General features: G+C 51.1%; 1 protein-coding gene across 2 annotated transcripts in view; it reads right to left on the bottom strand.

The window, feature by feature from the left end:
- The window catches only part of Grk3 (G protein-coupled receptor kinase 3), a 94,984-nt gene extending 76,984 nt beyond the window's left edge, over nucleotides 1–18,000 (bottom strand). Inside the window, exon 1 of one of the 2 annotated variants that reach the window (XM_036171806.1) lies at nucleotides 17,825–18,000. In XM_036171806.1, the coding sequence (XP_036027699.1) occupies nucleotides 17,825–17,937 (113 nt within the window). In that variant the 5' untranslated portion in view covers nucleotides 17,938–18,000. The remainder of the gene's footprint in view (nucleotides 1–17,824) is intronic. The other variant, XM_036171807.1, reaches the window with a different exon arrangement.
- Nucleotides 18,001–19,747: the final 1,747 nt, after the last annotated feature.

The raw sequence follows: 19,747 nt of genomic DNA, 5'->3' as shown, positions 1-19,747 counted from the left end.
GTGTGGAGGTTGCAGGACACTCGTGGGGGTTTAATTCTCTTCTACCTGTGGGTTTGGGACATGGAATTCCTATTGTCTGGATTGTCAGCAAGGATCTTTACCCACTGAGCTCCTTCCTGGCCCAGAATTACTTTTTTAAAATAACCATTTAAAGACAAACCAAGGTATAATTCATTTATCATTTTTGATATACGTCATGTCTTAGTTAGGATTTCTATTGCTGTGAAGAGACACGCTATCATATCCCTCCATGACAATAATAGACTAAACCTCTGAAACTGTAAGCCAGCCCCAATGAGATGCTTTCCTTTATAAGAGTTGCCATGGTCATGGTGTCTCTTCGCAGTGATGGAAACCCTAACTAAGACACAAGCACGTGAGTCTATGGGAGCCATACCTATTCAAACCACCACAAGTCATAATTAAATGCCTATCTTGGTAGCACTGGTAGGTGAGTCTTACACAAGTACACACAGCCTGCCACTCCTTGTCCTAACAATAGACATCTAAGTTTCTGTCAGCCCCAGAAGGTAGAAATACTTCCACAGATTTCTGGAGTCCAGGCAGCTAGGGGGTCTTCCATACAGGCCACGTGACACAGGTCAAGACGGTGGCCTGCACTGACCTCCATGCCAGGCTGTCTCATCTCAGGAGCTTGCTTTTTTTCTTTAGCCCAGCAGCTGCTCCCACGCTCCACATTGTGAGTCCTTTGCCTTTGCCCAGCCAAGCTTCTGTGGCTGCAGGAATAGCCCAGGGTTTGCTGATCATTTGTTGGTGGACATCTGTGTTGCCACCAGTTTGGGATTGTTATGAATGGTAGATACCTTAAATATCCACGCCCAAGACATTTTAAAAACAGTCCTGTGTTTGCCCCACCCAACCTCTCACGGAAGCACCATGTGATCTGGTCTCCATTGCTCCTTTGCTAGCTTTGGGAGTTACACTTAGTTCTTTCTGAGGTAGCTTAGCAGTTCCTGAGCTCCCTCTGGGCACCGAGTAACTGCATCTTACAGCTCCTGACATACCTGCCTTAATTTTCTCCTCATTCAGATGGCTTTTTAATTTCCCCTGTCACCTGTTCTGTGCTCTGCAATTTATTTACGTTCATGTTGCTTATTTCTGAGTTCTTGGAGATGTCAGGTGCCTGCTAGGTATTGATTCTGGCTTAATTCTTCAGTGGCTAGAAAGCGCACACCAAATGGCTCTGTTCTCTCTGGATTTGTTGATCTGTGCTTGACTGCCTGGCCTACAATCTATTTTTGAGTCTTTTGTGCATGTGTGAGCAGAATGCATGGGTGTTGCTACTGGAAGAAATGGTTGGCAAATGTCCATTGGGTCGGGATGAGTAACAGTGCCACTGAGATTTTCCAGATTCAGTGTTACCGAGTTCCTCTCTTATTTTTTTTTTTTTCTATAAGCTGCTGGGTTGGGGACACAGAACTCACAGAACTCTCAAACTTTATTCCCGACTCTGTCCGTGTGTGCTTCTGATGCCTCTTGCACTGTCTGTTTTGTAGCTCAATTAGACACAAGGGGGAAGGGGTTCCTGTGCCTCAGTGACGAGGGACCAGTCACCATGAAACTTCCCTTCTTGATGCATGTCACAGCCTTGCTTCTCCTGCCTTTTTCCCTAAAGCCTGACCAGGTTGCTGCAAGTTTCTCTTGGCTGGTGTCTGTGTGGTGTCTGCTGCCTAAGCATCTTGTGTTTCCCACCTGGGTGAGTTTCTGGTTGGCAGCTCACAGTTGGATCTTGCTTCCCTGTTCTCTTTGAAGGTCTTTGTCTTTTGAAGCATGTGGACAATTTGCATGGAATGTAAATACGTGTGGGGGTCAATTTAAGCAGATTATCCTGCTCTTGTATTTGTGTTTCTCATCAGCTCCTTTTCTTCACAGCTCTTTTGAGCTAGAGTTTCTTAGTAATGGAAATGCAGGTTGAAAGGTCGTTGGTTTTTTTTTTAATATTTATTTTGTGTGTGTACACACATGCACATGCCACAGCGTGCATATGGGGTTGGAGTTCAATCCATGGAAGTCAGTTCTCTCCTTCCACCATGTGGGTCCTAGGGCTCAAACTCAGGTCACCGGGCTTGGCAGCAAACACCTGTACCTGCCTGACTTGTACGATGTTTAATAAACACATGGCCCGTTACCTCAATCCATCCCAAAACACTTCCAGTGTGCCCAGAGGATCCCCGTGTCCACTGGTGATCTAAGCCTGCTCCCACCAGAGGCTAGCCATCCACAGGCCATGTATCTTTGTACCTTGTGAGCCCTAGAAATTCCATGTAGAGTACGGTCTTCATGTCTGGCTGCTGTTGTATAGGTGGCCTGTGGGTCCCTTCCTCAGCATTGCTGAGGGGAATCCTGTGGACTGCACAGACCATGTGACTCACCGATTCCTGATTCCAGGAATACATGCACTACTCTCCACATGGAGCTAATACCACACATACTCCATGGACAGTGTCTGCCTTCTGGCCTCCGCATGGACCTGGATAGGAAATTAGCCAGAGCAAGTGATAAATGTGCTAAGTCCCCTACCTGTCGCCGGTGTGTCTTCTGTGGGAGAACAGCTCTTCAGATACTTTGCCAACTTTGAGGAGGACTGGCATTTTATTATTTAAAATTGAGCAGCAGCTGCCATGGAGACCCTGCTGAGTACACGGACCAGACAGCTCCATGGCTAAAAACGCGTCTGCTACTATCACGTGACTGGACTGGCACTATGGCTCAGCAGAGAAAGGTGCTTGTGGCCAAGCCTGACAACCTGGGTTCAACACCCAGGACTCACACAGTGAAAGGAGAGAAGGGTCCTCTGACTTCAATGCACACTCACCCCTACACACAATTAATTAATGGGAGGACCAGCCACCTGATCTCCTCAAGCCAAGGGAAGAGAGGTGGAGCCCCAGCGTGTCCCTGTTAGATGCAGTGGCTAACCTAACTGCGCAGCTTCCACAGCTAAAATCCACCAAGCACTGCCTAAGGCCTGGCTGTTTTATTCTAGTGCATAAATATTTTGCCCGGTAGGCATCACATTCCCATAAAAGTCTAGTTGCACAGGAAGCAGGTGGGGAGACCAGGCCAGCTGGTGTGTACGAGTGCTCTACAAACCACGCTCACCCAGACACACCCAGACGGCGGCTGTCACCATTCATGGGGCCACAAACCACAGGCCAGCTTCTTTAAGAAAAATGGCTCGGCAGTCACTTCAAACTTTAAGTCCCTCAAAAAACGAAACCGCAAGATCTGGGTGTTTTGTTTTCTAATGTACGGTTGCTAGAGATTTTCCACAAACAACTCATTAGGCACACAACCCAGGACCAAATATCCCAAGTCGCCATGGAAACTTTGCCTCACTGTTTAAGCCACCAGACCACACAGGCTGCAACAGTAGGCTGTGAGAGTGTCTCACCATGCAGATGGGGCCCAGCTCCTCCCCAGCCTCCTCCATCCCCCAGCTCCTCCCCAGCCTCCTCCATCCCCAGCTCCTCCCCAGCCTCCTCCATCCCCCTCCATTGCCCAGCTCCTCCCCAGCCTCCTCCATCCCCCAGCTCCTCCTCAGCCTTCTCCATTGCCCCAGATCCTCCCCAGCTTCCTCCATCCCCCAGCTCCTCCTCAGCCTTCTCCATTGCCCCAGCTCCTCCTCACCTCCTCCATCCCCCTAGCTCCTCCCCAGTCTCCTACACCCCCCAGCTCCTCCCCAGCCTCCTCCATCCCCCAGCTCCTCCCCAGCCTCCTCCATCCCCTAGCTCCTCCCCAGCCTCCTCTATCTCCCAGCTCCTCCCAGCCCCTCCACCCCCTAGCTCCTCCTCACCTCCTCCACCCCCAGCTCCTCCCCAGCCTCCTCCATCTCCAGCTCCTCCCCAGCCTCCTCCATCTCCAGCTCCTCCCCAGCCTCCTCTATCCCCAGCTCCTCCCCAGCCTCCTCCATCCCCAGCTCCTCCCCAGCCTCCTCCATCCCCAGCTCCTCCCCAGCCTCCTCCATCTCCAGCTCCTCCCCAGCCTCCTCCATCCCCCCAGCTCCTCCCTCACCTCCTCCATCCCCCCCAGCCTCCTCCATTCCCCCAGCACTCAGTCTCACATATAAATCCCACAGCTGTGAACAATCCAATACCCACAGTCTTTGTCCCTGAAAGCTCACAGGCCAGTGAAGCTGTGTGACTTCAAAGCTCCTTGTGCTACTCCAGCAAGAGCTGGACAGTCAATGCCATGTTGTGTGTGTGTGTGTGTGTGTGTGTGTGTGTGTGTGTGTGTGTGTGTAGTGTGATGCAAATGCATGTCCACATGTGTGTTCCAGCACATGGAGGTAAGAGGTCAATGAGTTTCTTCCTCTATCATGTGCCATTGTTTTTCTATTTTTCTTTTCATGCATTTGTTATCCCATTTATCTACTTACTTACTGATTGACTGATTGATTGATTGATTGATTGACTGATTGATTGATTGATTGATTGATTACAACAGGGTCTCACTATGTGACCTTGGCTGGCCCAGAACTCACAAAGATCCACCAGGCTCTGCTTCCCAAGCAATGGAAGATGTGCACTAACATGCCCACACCCTGCATGTATCACCTTTTTGAGACTGAGTCTCTCCCTGAGCCTCGAGCTCACAGAGTCCATGGGGTCAGCTGGCCAGTCATCCACAGGTATCCTCCTGTCCTCCATCCCCTGCGCCAGACAGGAGCCACTGGGCGCGTGAGTGTGAGGACACAAACTCTGGTCCTCCCAGATGCACTGCAAACCCATCTTCCCAGTCTCCTCTTCTTCACACTGCACCAAACATACTTGAATTTCATTACCCAGGGTTCCAAGGGGCAGCACCGGACTGCACCTTGTCCAGCCCTGCCCCACTGCATCTCTGCACAGCTTACCCTAAGGGGGCCAAAATAAACAACTCTCTGACAGGACAGTGCCAGAAGAGTAGCTGGAGACTGCAATCTGAAACACGCCAATTCCAACTGGCCAAGTGCAGCCTGGACCCTCATGCTGAGAGGACTGTTCCTTACCATCTCCATCTGAACAGAGAAGAACCCAGACAGCCGATAGACAATGCACCTCAAAAATTAGTGGGGTCCCATGACCAAGTTCTCAACAGTGGAAGCTTTACCAGAAGGGACAGCTCTTCCATGTCACTTCCTTAAAAGGAAGTTGGTTTTCCCTGGCTCCCTCTGAGGATGCATCCCAGGCTGGGGTCCAACAGAAGCCCACAGGAAGGGCAGTGAGGATGGCAGGGACAGGGAGCAGCCTTGGAAGCAGAGCTAGCCGCTCACTGGCTTCTTGTCCTTGCCAAACCCGGGGTCATGAGAAGCCAGGCACCAGGGCCCACACCTGCAATCCCAGCACTGGGAAGGAGACATGATTTCCCGTGCTCCAGAGCCACCCAGCCCAGCCCAATCAGGGAGCTCAGGGAGAGATTCAGGCCAAGAAATGAAAAATGTAAATGTGGAGAGCAGCTGAAGGAGACAAGCAACACTGACCTCTGACCTCCACAGATGTATACACACACACATGTGCATGCTCCCCTACACACGAATACATACACACACACACATACACACACATGCATACTCCACCACACACGCAAGCATACAGACATACACACACATGCACACTCCACACATGCAAGCATACACACACACACACACACACACACACACACACACACACACACACACACACACACACACACACACACACACCCTGGGCCCCTCCACAGTGATCCTGATGTAACACGGTCTTCAACCACACCCTGCCCAACAGCACTGACCTTCAGTAAACCCTTAGGGCCCTCAGCTTCCCTTTATCTTAGTGTCTCAGTCAACTGACACCAGGGAGGCCAGCCGCCAAGTGTGACATCCTGTACTGACGAGGGGCCTTCAAGTCACTTTTCAAAACAAAATGAGCCTCCCAGGAAATGTCCTCCCAAGACTCCAGGAGTCCAACCCTGACTGCCTTGCCCTGAGCCCAATGGGTTCTAGCCTCCTGACTCATTAGTCACCAAGAAGTGGTTAGGTCCCTCAGCTAGTATTTTTCTCATGTAAGGTTCCCCAGAATTGTCTAGAGAAAATGACTCTTGAGTTAGATATAGTGGCACACCTTTAATCCCAGCACTCAGGAGGCAGAGGCCGGCAGATCTCTAAGTTCTCAGCCAGCCTAGTCTACAGAGTGAGTTCCAGGACAGCCAGGGCTACACAGAGAAACCCTGTCTCAAAAAACCAAACACCAAAGCCAAAAAAAAAGAGTCTCACATCTTCAGGAAAGCTACTGAACCCAATGTATCCAAATCTGCAGTTTAAAATAATGTCATCTCCTAGAACAACGGTCCTCAACCTTCCTAATGCTGCAACCTTTTAATATAGTTCCTCATGTTGTGGTGACCTCCATCCACAAAATTATTTTCCTTGTAACTTCATAACTGTAACCTTGCTACTGTTATGAATCATAATGTAAATATCTGTTTTCCAATGGTCTTAGGTGACCCCATGAAAGGACCGAAACCCACAGATTGAGAACCACCGTCCTAGAACTGTTTTTGCACATACAAATGAATTCAGGAGTTTCTGATATCACGAGCATAAAGAGCCTTGTCCTGCATGTGACCGTCTTAAAGTTCAATGCTTTGGATATTGACCATACCGTATATAGGATAGCAAACTCTCTCTCTCTTTGCGGGGTTGGGTGGGGATTGAACAGAACCTAGTTTGTGTTAGACAAGTGCTCTCCCATGGAGCTATATTCCCAGAACTCTCCACTAGGTTGCCTGCTCTGAACTTTGTCAAGGTAACTCACCAGTGTTCCACCTGTGTGCCTCCAGCCTCAGCCTCCCAGATAGCTGAGATTACAGGCCTGCACCACCAGGCCTTGCTTTTTAAACGTATGCTCTCCCTGGGATGATGAAGAATATTCAGCTGATAGCCATTCATGTGCTCAAAGTCAGTCCTGGGCTTGATGCTGGCCTGGAGAACTCAGCCAGGACAGTGGGGCGTGCACACTCCTGTACTGTTCAAGACTGCAGCTACTGACTGGTTCCCCATGAGAACAAAGAGAGAAGCAGGGACAGGAGGTGCTGGCTCTTCCAGGCCAGGAGAACACAGCAAATAAATGCACAAAAGGCCAGTAATTTTCCTTTAAATGCAGGGAGACAGAAACCAGCGAGCAGCATCCACAGCATTAGGGCAGATGCATCTGCTGGAAAGAAGCACCTCTCTCCCGAGTCGGTGAGGAGAAACTGGCCAGCAAATACTGCCTCACTGTCAGAAAGGGCCTGTGCCCTCAGCACTGGCTGGGCAGCCTCCTCCCTGAAGCATTGTGAGCCTGACAGACACATCATTAAGTGAGTATTGCCCAGCAGAGAAGTGAACTAGCTAAATCACCCCATCTGAGGACAGTCACCCCATGCACCCCTAATCTGAAGACCCAGAATTCAAAACACTCCCGAATCTGAAAGCATTGTCTGTTTGTCTTGATAGGAGGCCTCAGTAACAAGGTCTCCTCCTATTGGTCTTAGCAACACATCTGGAAAAGCGTTCATCGTTGTGGGGTGGTGGGGGGTGTGGGGAGGTTGTGCGCAAGTCACGGTGAGCATGTGGAAGTCAGAGGACAGGCAGCATGTGGAAGCTGGTTCTCTCCTCCCACCATGGGGGTCCTGGGGATCGAACTCAGTTCTCCAGGCTCAACCACAAGCCCCTTTACCTGCTGAGCCAGCTCACAGGCCTTCGAATGATTTTAAAATAGGAAGCAGTTGCGGGCATCTTAATAAGGAGATGGGGGGTGACAGTGTATTTGACATGCAGCTTGTCTGACCCAGCCAGGCTCTTCCTACCTCCCCACCCCACCAGGTTTTCTTCATCAGCATTGCAACCCTAGACCTCAAGGAACTTCAGCAAAGCTCTTTGCACGAGGAAGTTGTCAATGCAGAGCGCTGTGCATCTGTACACACTGTCACCGTCCACTTGTGTGTGACAACCGAGGCCCTCCACCTTGAACAATTACAGCTAGCACCTTCACACCTCGCCATCACCACAGGAATCCCCAAACCAGGCTGCTTGCCCAGCATGCACCAAGCCCTGGGTTCCACCCCAGCACCACACAAATGGCACACGGTGGTGCATTCTGTAACCTCAGCACTCCAGAGGCAGAAGTCAGAACATCAGATATTCAAGGTCATCCTTGGCTACACAGTGAGTTTGAAGCCAGTCTGTGCTACATGAGATCCTGTCTCAAATAATAATAATATTATTATTATTTTATTATTATTCTCAGCCAGCAAGAGTGGAGTATAATGTACTCTGCCCTGCTCCGCCCCAACCCCTCCATCCCACAAGTAACTGTGACTCCTGAAGGTGCACAACCCTCTCCCTCTTCAGGGCCAGTCTTCCCACAGTTGTGGGGCTTGAATCACCATCTGGTCAAACCCACCTGTCCCTGACTGTCACCCAATGCTGTGGCTCTGCCCTGGCCCAGAGCAGTTAAAGAAAACTTGAAATTCAAGTCTGTGCGACACAGCACAGAATGAGTGACCAACAGCCACCATGGAGTCTCTGAGGGTCTCATGTGCACACACATGAACAGGTCTCATGTGCATGCATGTACAAAGGGAAGTGAGAAGTTGGTGTTGTGGTGGTTGCTTTCCTGCAGACCAGTCTACACGTCAGATCCAAACTGTTGCAGGAAAGTGGAGGGACTATGAAACCACAGGACTCGTCACCTCCTCCTAAGAGGTCTCTGCCATCACATGCACTGACGGAGAGAGAGCCATAAGCCAGGCGCTGAGGAGAGCCGCCAAAGGGAGCTGCCCCAGGTCTATGCAGCAGCTATCAGTCTACAGAACAGAAACCCAGGCAGGCATCTGTTTTCACATGGATCTAAGCATGCCAGCCAGCCGCTGATCAGACCCTGGAGGTGTCTGGTGTGTGTGTGTGTGTGGCGGGAGGGGGGGAGGCAGCGCCCCACTCTTTACATCAACACTAACTCCTTCCCACCCGAGGGTTCAGACTGCAGTGGCAAGGCCACCAGCCAGGATGTACCCTGATGTACACTTCAGGTCCTACTGACAAGACCCACTGCACTGTTCTTTTTCCAGTCAGGGTGTCTTTGTAACAGAAGAAACAGACATTTTAGAGGGTTGGAGAACTTGGGAACACGCTCATCTGCCTCGCAAGCTTGAGGACTTGAGTTCTGTCCCAGCACTGGAGAGGCGAACCCTGGCCAGCCCAGCTCATGAGTGAGCTCTGGGTCAGTGAGTGACTTTGTCTCAACAAACCAAGGTGGGCGGCTTCTGAGGGACAAAATCTTTGGTTGACCTCCAGCCTCCACATACACACACATGCAGTTCCATGTGCACCTGTGCGCGAGAACACACACACACACACACACACACACACACACACACACACGGGCGTGCAACTCATGCACGTGTGACACAGTATGCAACCCACACCACAAATTTAGTAAGAAATAGTGAGGCCACATTGCAGGTGTACAGTCCCTCCCTCGGCTTGCTGTCACAGGAGTCCAGGATTGAGTGGACCCGTGACACTACCAAGTCCCTCAGGGCAGGCATGTGAGCGTTTCTTTCTTTCTTTGTTTCTTTCTTTCTCTTTCTTTGTTTCTTCCTCCCTCCCATCCTCCCTCCCATCCTTCCTTCCTTCCTTTCTTTTCCTCTCTCTCTCTCTCTCTCTCTCTCTCTCTCTCTCTCTCACACACACACACACACACACACACACACACACACACACAGAGCTAGGCAAGTGCTTTACCATCTTCAGACTGTCTAGACACTCACACTTCACAAAGAGGATACAGGCAGAATATCACAGCCTCTAATGTCTTTGAAGCTAAGACACAGACTTCGGTATTTAGCAGCCACAGGAAGGTTGATTCATGGACCTCTTCGTCCAATTTTAACTTAAATCCCTATCAAAAGCCATGTAGATACATACAGAAACCCTGGACAAAACAACTGCAAACCGTAGAAAATCTTCTTGTGAGGATTTCTTCTATGTGACATACTAGACCCCCAGCTGGCAGATCACATGGCAGCGCACGCCAGGGTGTGTTGCTCGGGAATATGATTCAGGATGCAGTACTGGGGGAGGGGAGTGTCGGCACTTGCCTAGCTCGTGAGGTCCGGGTCACACCCAGCTCTGGAAGACAGCAGAGCTTGGCTGCAAGGAATCAGGAGAGTAGAACCTTCCCTGGCTAATGGGAGGTGTGTTTCTGAATCCCTGAAATGCCTCTCTTACCATCCTCACAAGGCAAGGTAACTCATCAATACAATTAGAGTCCACCTTCTTCCTTAAACATGGAAAGCCTTCTCCCTCACGGGGCACCCCTCGGCTGCTGAGGCTACTGGCAAAGTGTGTATGGAGCCCACACCTCACTCCACGTTCTACTTCAAATCCTGGTCAGAAAACTGACAACCACAGGGCCAAAAACCTCTTCCTAAAAACAGAACTTAGAAGTAAGCTGGCCACACATTCCACACCCAAGACACCATACCTAAAATAGTCTTCTTGACATCTTTGTGAATGTTAGGATTCTCATTTAACAGAGCCACTCCTGTGCTTTATGGATTACAAAGTGACGTGCACACCTCATTGTACACAAGAGGACAAGGGACCAGAGAACTTCCCACAAAAGCCAAGGCAGGCTGGGGAGCTGCCATACTTGAGAGGCTGTGTTCTGGAGAACCCCAGGGGGCAGGAAGAACCCCAAATTTGGACTGTACTACTACAGGACAGCCTTGTGACACTACAGACATTCCAAAGGTGTCCAAGATGTGGGACTGGACTGGACTGGTCGCTCTCCAAGGAGAGAGTCAGACCCTGTGGGTTTCGCAGTCTGCTCAGGTCTAAGAAAGAGGGGGAGCACTGCCCTCCACTCACTCCCTGGAGCCGCCTACAGCATCACACCATCACTCCTGGCTCATGTCAGGGAAGGAAGGCACCAAGTGAAGAGAAGAAGGCCTGTGGAGACCCCAGATCTCACCCGGAGGGATGGAGGGGTGCAGGGGAGAGAGAAAGAAGGGAAATGCTATGTAGAAGGTTCTAGACACACAAGGCCACACTAGGCAGCTCAAAGAAAAAAGCCGAGGAGACAGCTGGGATGTGTACCCACTTCTGGTTCTAGGGATCAGCAGCTGCTCTTCCCTGGCCCAACCAGTCATCCCCCAACTTTCCAGGGTTCTGCCTCCATCTCCTCCAGGGAGCCTGGCACCAGGCCCCCAACACACTGCTTCACATCTAAGGCAGTCTAGTTTGAGCTAAACACACACACACACACACACACACACACACACACACACACACACACACTTCCATTGCTCTTCCTTTTTTTGAGTTTTGAGACAAGTTCTCATGTAGCCCAGGCTAGCCTCTAACTCACTATTTAGCAAAAGATGGCCTTGATCTCCTGACCCTCCTGCCTTCACCTCCCAAATACTGGGATTACAGGTATGGACCGCCACACTTTGTGTACAAGGTGCTGGGGAATCAAACAGGTTTCCATGCATGCTGGGCACATGTTTCTGCCAGCTGATCCGCACTCCCAGCCACTGTCATACGCTTTTTGAAAGGGTAGTGGCGCCCTGTACTGCGCACAACCCCAACAACTAGACAGTATGATGGAAAACCGCTTTTTCCTGTGTCTGACAATCGTCAGGAGACTTCCCGTTTGTTCCCCACTCTACTAATGAATGAATAAAAATACTTAAGACAGGGGGTTTCTGTGGGAGCAGTTTAGGGTCAGAAATGAGTAACTATTGTGTGTGAGAGGTAGGGAAACTGAATACAGGGATTGGAGACTTTCCAAGGTTCTCCTAGAGCCTTCCATTCTACTACATTCATCACCGATAGGAGAAAGGACACAGGAGGCTGAGGGACCTTGATGGCAGAGGGCTCTCAGGTTACTCTGCATGGAGGTCCTGGCCACCTCCTCTCATGCGATCCCCACTTCCTGCTCCCAACACCATGGAAGGCCAGAGCAGTGTCAGACAAGTGCATAGACCCAAGGCGGAGTCCAAGCTGACCTTCACCAACTACCGGGTATCCGGATGGCCTTCACCAGCTACCAAGTATCCGGATGGCCTTCACCAGCTACCAGGCAGAACTCTTTTCCTGTAATGCCACACACAGAAAGTATTTAAATGTGTGTATGATTTGGCCAAAGCACGGAGGACCCGAAAGATGATTTCTACAATTAGAAGAGACATTTACAGGACACGAGGACCGACCCACAGAGCAATCAGAAGGCCTGGGAATTCCAATTCTGCATGAATGATGGGACTAGAAAAGGGAGATGAGAGACTGGAGAGGCAGAGGGGGACACCCAGCTCCACCAGACACAAGTGGCACAGGAAGAGCCACCTCAGCCCTGCACGCAGAATGCCCTGGGTTTGGACCCCCAACACCACATAAAAGCCACCTGTGAGAGAGCGCATGTCTAACCCCAAGCCTGAAATGAAGGTGGAGACAGGTGGAACCCTGCAGATTGCTGGCCAGCCAGTCCATTTGAACCAATGAGTCTCAGGTTCAGCCAGAAACCCTACCTCAAAAAATAAGGTGGGAAAGCCAGGCACGGTGGCACGCGCCTTTAATCCCAGCACTTGGGAGGTAGAGGCAGGCGGATCTCTAAGTCTGAAACCAAATCTGGTCTACGTAGTGAGTTCCAGGTCACACATGCATGCCCAGTGTCTTAGTCAGGGTCACTGTTACTTTGACAAAACTCCATGACCGAAAGCAACTTGGGGAGGAAAGGGTTTATTTGGCTTACACTTCCACATCACTGTTCATCACCAAAGGAAGTCAGGGCAGGAGCCTGGAGGCAGGAGCTGATGCAGAGGCCATGGAGGGATGCTGCTTACTGGCTTGTTCTCCATGGCTTGCTCAGCCTGCTTCTTAGAAACACCAGCCCGGGGATGGCACCACCCACCATGGGCGGGGCCCTCCCCCATCAATCCCTAATTAAGAAAATGCCCCACAGGCTTGCCTACAACCTGATCTTATGGAGGCATTTTCTCAACTGAGGCTCCCTCCTCTCCAGTGACTCCAGCTGTGCCAAGCTGACATAAGACTATTAAGGACACAGAGTTCATCATTTCTGTTCCTACTGCCGGTGTCCGCAGAGGGACACAGCGATAAGGAGACGGCCATGCTCACCTCATTTCCCAACGGGAGTCTTCACACCTTAGCTATCATATTATTATCTCTAATAAGAGAAGGTTTTTTGAACTAGTGATTTTATCAAGAATAAAGCTAAATACATTATCTTTTCTTAGAAATGGGAGTTGGGGAGTCAGCGCCACCTTTTTCTGAGCAAACACTCAGGTGGAAACCCTGACTGGAAGCTAGGATGAGGCATGTTGACCACAACTCCTTACCTACTCCAGCAAGGGCGAATGCCACTCTTTCCCTGTGTTATTGAACCTTACCCTCCTCATGGGAAACAAGGCTTCACCTGCAGATTTACTTGATCATAATTACCTTCCTCAGAGGCCCCAGAGGAGTCACTGCTCTCTCGCAGCCTCTGAGGACAGTCCTGATACCTCAGAGCTACACCAGCGACCCCTAACACCAGCTCTCCTAACACGACCTTTCTCCAAATTAAAAACAAAAGGTTTCATCCATTCCTTGTAAAGGAAGAGGTGAGAGGGTTGGCTATTCTGTTCAGCTAGGGGAGGTCAAACTGTGCAGTGGGTAGAATGGGGAGCCCTGCAAACCCCGTACCCTGGATCCCCTGCCTTCCCTTCCCTGGTATTCTTGAGCATGTGTGAAACAGGAGAATGGTGTGGCTACCACAGTAGCACTTGAGGCGCCAAGGCTGATAGAGGAGATGTTGCCAGTGACATTATTTCCAGTGCCATTACCTAGCAGACACGGCTCCTTTGTCTGGGTGTTGGGGGCCCCCAAGGAGAAAAGTCCCCTATTGCTCCCAATCTCACTTCTCCCCTTGGCTATCCATCTGTCCACCTGCTGATGAAGACTTCACTGCATCTCCTCCAACCCTGACATCCTTCCCCGAGTCTCATCCTTGTCTTCCTGGAGATCTGGCAAAACTAAGTTCTGGGCAAGTGCTTCCAAAGATTGACTCTAAGAACATATCATCAAAACAAGGACTGCCTGTACCTCAAAGGGACATACAGGGCCCTGGATTTCAAGCATTTTATAGTGTTCCACTGGGCAGGTCCCAAATTGATTGCTCCAGAACATCTGTTACCAAGGACCGGCAGCTGTGAGCATCCCGTGCCTCTCCAAGTCCCTGGCACAAATTAATTTTGACCAAGAATGAAATAATAGTGGAAAGGTCAGGACAAATTGCCTTTTGAATTTGTGCCTGTTGGGAAGAAGTACTTCCTCTCTTGGAATGACTCCTATTGAAGACGAAATACTTTATTCCCGAAGGCTCTGCGGGTTTGTTTGTTTGTTTGTTTGTTTGTTTGTTTGTTGTGCTGGGGATGGGAGCTTTTCAGAGAGCCACTACCTGGACACTTCCCACCCCTATTAGTACTCATCACATTTTCCAGGTTAGGCTTCGGGCACACAACAAAACCAGGAGCATCCTAAAAGCTGAGCAGGGAGGGCCATCTCAAGAGATCACAACATGTAAACCGCAGAGAGCCACACCCTTTCCACGTGGGTCCGGGGGGTTTGTTTGACACACAGGAGACCCAAACAACTGTGTCACTTATGTGTTGCCAAGAGTAGATAGCTCTTCACAAGTCATGAGAAAGCACTTCAAGAGCACAATGTGTTCTACAAATGCACAACCATAGAATCCAGGCGATGCCGGTCCGGGGTAGAACAGAACAGTGGGGCACCCACACTTGAAAGCAAAGCTCTTGCCCAGGTCTACCCTCTGTGTCTTTACTATTAGAGATCTAGTGGGAAGGGCTATGTGGTGTGTCAGAACATCCTCATGCCAGCTTCTGAGAAACGGGTCCACAACTGCTACCAACTCAGGATAAGAAACAACAAACAGGGCCGAGGAGATAGCTCAGAAAATCAAGAGCACGAGGACCTGAGTTCAGATCCCCAGAACCCGCATCAAGAGAGACAAGGTGGCACACATCTGTAATTTCGGTGTTGCTGTTACAGCAAGATGGGAGATAGAGACTATAAGTGTGTGGGTCAGCTGTCCCAGCCTATGCATCAGCGAACAAGACCTGACTGACAAGGTGGGGCATGTGGACTGATAGCTGAGGTTGTCCCCTGACCCACAGTCTCAGTCATGTTCTTTCTGCTCTCCCGGTTATTGTGCATGAGTGATTGACAAGAGGAACTGCCTAATGGAGGGCCCAACATTGTCAATAGCTAGTAAACAGAAAGGGTTTCTCAGGGGAAGACCAAGCCTCATTACTCAACTTCCTTTAGCCACATGTGACTTCAAGGCAACTCAATAACATTCTGTTTGGAAAAGGTTAACAGAGAAGTGGACCCAATGTGAAGAGCTGTCTTAACCACGGTGTGACTAAGAGCCTGACTCTCTGGGTCTGTGAGTTAGATCCAAGTCAAGTGGAACATTTCTTGTCACTGAGGCATACAATGGGCACAGTAGATAAACACTCTGGTTAACGGGGCTGGCTGAAAGGGTCACAGCCACCACCTCCAACAGGCCCCATTATCAGCTCCATTAGCTCAACAAATGTTTGGGTGAACTAAAGCGGAGATGTGATTTGAACAGATAGTCAGCCTTCAGAGGATTTACACCCATCGGCCGTTAATTGAATAATGTGTCAACATAACAAAATGTTTGCCTCTTGCCTTCTCGGGGGAGGCAAACTCTCCCCTGGGCTCAGCGTTCCATTTTCCCAGATTCCTTGTAACAGGCAAAGGAGGCTGGGCCCTGCAGACCAGTTTCGTTATAATTAACACAATACTGTCTGGTCCTGTTGAAAACTGAGAAGAGGCAGAGTCACTTGAGACCAGGAAGCAGGAAGAATACGGACAGTGACCAGATAATTAGTTGGAAATAAAAAGAAAAAATCAATAGTGACAGACCAACGGGCAAGTTCAAATACTTGCTCCTCGTTAGACAAACACAACTCTGAACAACGTCTTCCAGCAGCCAAACCCTCACCAGGCACCAGGAGGGACGTCACTGGGTGGCCGTTACTCTAGGGGCTGAAGTCACTAAGACAGACAGACAAGAGGGGGACAGATGGCCTGATTCAAGAGTCTGCCTGAAATCTGGCCGCAGAAGAGCAGTCCTCGAGCGTCTCTCCCTGACTTGATTCTCCTGTTGACACCCCTCAACCTCAGAATGTCGGGGCTTTGCGAGCTCAACCCCACACACCACCACTTCTCCTTCGAAAGAGCGCATGATCAACGAAGACCGTGGGAAAACAGAGGTGTCAGTACAGGGAAGTGAAGGCCCGAGCGTTGTGGTGTGCCCCCAAGAGTGAGAGAAGCCCAGTTCAAAATACCAAGAAAAAAAGAAAGAAAGATGAGCAGCCGGACCTTCCTAAATTTAGTCATCGCCTATCCCCCTCCCCCACAGAACTCCCCAGGAATTGTGATTTATTGGCTTTATATATAGAAGCCATACATATTTAAGATTCCCTGCCCCTCACGGGTGGGGGCAGAGGAAAGGGAGGAGAGAATGAAGAGGAGCTTTTTCCTGTCCCCCATAGGGGGAGTTTTCTACTGAGGCTTGAATCTGACTTGGGGAGTCCCGTCTTTCCCTTCCCACTTACTAGAGATTCCAACCAAGTCCCATTCCCAGTGAGCTTCAGATAGGTTAAACTCCAGGAGGGCGTGGACTGACCACAGCCCACTGAGGTCCCCCCTCATGGCTGGTCTGCTCTGTCAGGGAGCAACATACCCCCCCAAAAAACAGCAAGGGGCCAAGGCTTGGAAGGGAAGGCAAGCCAAAAATACCCAGCCAGCGCAGCTGTGTGTACAGTATGAATCTTCCTAGCAAACACAGCACAGGGATTTGATGCTCCCTGGATCATGGGGCTCACAAACACACTTGGAAAAAAAATAATCTGACCATCGCTCAGGAGTGAACGGTTCTTTGGGGGCTGTGCATGTAGATGGCTTGCCTCGCACATGTGAAACCCTGGGTCCCATCCCCAGCACCTCAAAATATGGAAAGAATAAATATATCTATTTTCCTTTACATCAAGGTAACATTGGTGCTACATGGGTGTGTCACACTTGGCCGGTTCAAAGGGGGAACAACTTTGGTTTAGATCCTTACAGAATTGCATGGTTCATGGGTGGCGATAAAGTCAGAGACAATTTTACTGTCAACTCCGGGGGCTGTTGCTGTGCACGGGCGACCACACCATCTCTGCAACTGGCCGTGGGTTCAGTTAAGAAGGGAGCCCTCAGCCCTGCTCTGGAACACCGGTGGGAACGCCCTGGGACAAGTACAGCCCTAAGAAGCCATCACACCTCCGTTAAAAATCAATAATCAATCCGTGGTGGTAAAAGGGCAACTTGGCAGGGAGTGACCAGTCAGGGCCAATTCAGCGGGAACCTACAGTCTTGCAAGACCAGGCTGGACTCAAGCAGTTCTCCTGTCATCCTTTCCAGAAAGGGCAGGCTGCCAGGGTCCAAGTTGAGTTCAGTGGCTCAGGTGAGGGCGCTGGTGACAGAGCTGGGAACGGAAGGTCTACTTACTGCTGCGGAGCGGTGGGGTAGCGAGAGGACAAGGGGAAGGGGGTCCTGCAACCGGCCCGGGACAGCGGGGCAGAGAGAAAGGGAGGGGACTGGAGGGGTCAGAGAAGGCGGGAGAGGACAGGAGGGGACGGCGGGGGACGGCGGCGGGGCGGGGGGGGGGGGGGGCGGAGAGGGCGCAGAGGGCCAGACCCGTACCTGGGCTCCGGCAGGACGACCTTCTTGCTAGCGCGCGCAGCCGGCGCCGCCTTGCTCTTCTCCATGGCCATCAGGTAGCTGACGTCGGCCAACACGGCCTCCAGGTCCGCCATGGCGGCTCCGCAGCTCCCGCCGCCCCGACGGGGCCACGGCGCGCCCGACGCGCGACCCCGACGCGGACCCCGAACGCGCCGCCCCTTCCGCGCCTCCGCGCCCCAAGCCCGGCGGCGCGCCCCCAACCGTCCGCGGCCGCGCGCTCCTGACCCAGCCTCTCAGGCACCAGGGACTTCCTCTCCCTCCTCTCCCTCCCTCTACCTCCTCCCTTTCCTCTCCTTCTCCTCACCCTTAGCTCCCCAGGGCGCAGCCCAGATGCCCAGGACTCAGGAGACCATGCCAGGAGGGCTCCAATAGCACCCTGTCAATCAAGCACTTCCAGGAGGTACCCAGGAGTGGCCTTACCTGCGATTTCAGGTGATTGCCAAAACCTGAGGGAGGTCAGAGCTACTCCTAGGGGGTGTCCCCAGCCACTAGCCCCACCCTAGACCTCCCTCTGTGAACCAAGCCAAGAGAAACCGAAATAGTGGAGAAAGTTGCTTGGCTACTGCTGTGCAGGGTGAAGCGGGGTGAAGAGTCCCGCCCGGGAGCAGAGCTGTCCCTGGGGACCTCGCTGATGAAGCACTCTGGGTTCAAGGTCACAGCCGGCTTGCACTCAGGTGAAAGGCCTCAGGGTACTGTCCAGTGGGGGGCTTTGGGCAATCTGGCTCTTGCAGGCTGACTACCAACTCAAGGGGTACAAGAGGAAGCGCCTCCTTGAGAGCTCCACGCAGCCTCCAGAGTTTTCAGGGAAGTAGAATTGAGGCCTAAGCACTGCAGTAGATTCTGGACGGTAGGGAATTTCCAGGGGCCTGTGCTTTCCATGGTGGTGACCTTTACACTACCCCCCAACCCTGCCTGAGTCACTACTTATGTTTCTGCAGCCGGGCACACAGGTCCACATTCAGAATCCACGTAGCACCCATGAAGGGCCCAGAAGATCTGAAGACATGCTAAGCTTGAAGTGTCTTTACCCAGCCTGTCTCTTTCACAGCACAGTGAGCCCGGTTTGGCTAGAGCTGGAGTCCACATTCTGTCCTTAGTCGAGGGGGTGGTTCCGGTCAAGTTTTGGCTAGTCCTGGGGCTGTCCTAGCAGAAGTGCCTTGGGTCTGCCGTCACATGACCCAGCTTTTGTTTTCTGACCTCTCTGTTTGCCAACTGACCAGTTTGACCAGAAGTTTCTCCAGCTCTGAGGCACAAGGGGGAGTAGAAAAGGTGGAGAGGAGTGGGAAGGCCCTGAGAAGGAGCTGGGTCTGCCTGCAGCACAGAACCCGTATCACCCCATAGCGCCCACTGTGTAAACCAGGCAGAGACAGGCCGAACCCAGCTTCACCTTGGACTTTCCACATCCACCACATTTTCACCCAAAAATGGGAACACAGAATGTCTTGTCCACCCGAGGTGGAGGGAGGGGTAAGTTCCCAAAAAGCATGTTGCCTTTTTTTTTTTTTTTTTTTTTTTGTCTGAATCACTATAGTTTCTTCCCAAAAGGTTGTGTTTTTAAAGACATCTGGGGGTTTTACAAATAAACCACCCTTCGGCCTCATTCGTTTTCTTGATCTTTTTTGACCCAAGATGCTTGTTTTTGCTGAGTTCTTTGTTCCAGTTGTAGTGTGTAGTAAGTTAGGAAGACGCCTGGTTTCAAAGCCTTGGTCTCTGCTAAATGGCTGAGAGACATCAGAGGCACCATCTCGGCTCTCTTGTGGCTATGTTTTCACATACGACCTGGCAATGAGACCAGTTACAACCAGATCTTTTAAGTCCACAGAAGAGGGACAGCACCTAGAAATGTTCCTTTGGGCTGGGGGGACAGCTCAGCCTGTAAAGAGC

Source organism: Onychomys torridus, chromosome 22 (assembly GCF_903995425.1).
Source record: "Onychomys torridus chromosome 22, mOncTor1.1, whole genome shotgun sequence".
Classification (NCBI taxonomy): Eukaryota; Metazoa; Chordata; class Mammalia; order Rodentia; family Cricetidae; genus Onychomys; species Onychomys torridus.
Note: the sequence above shows the minus strand (reverse complement) of the source record. Positions and strands in the feature narration are given on the sequence as shown.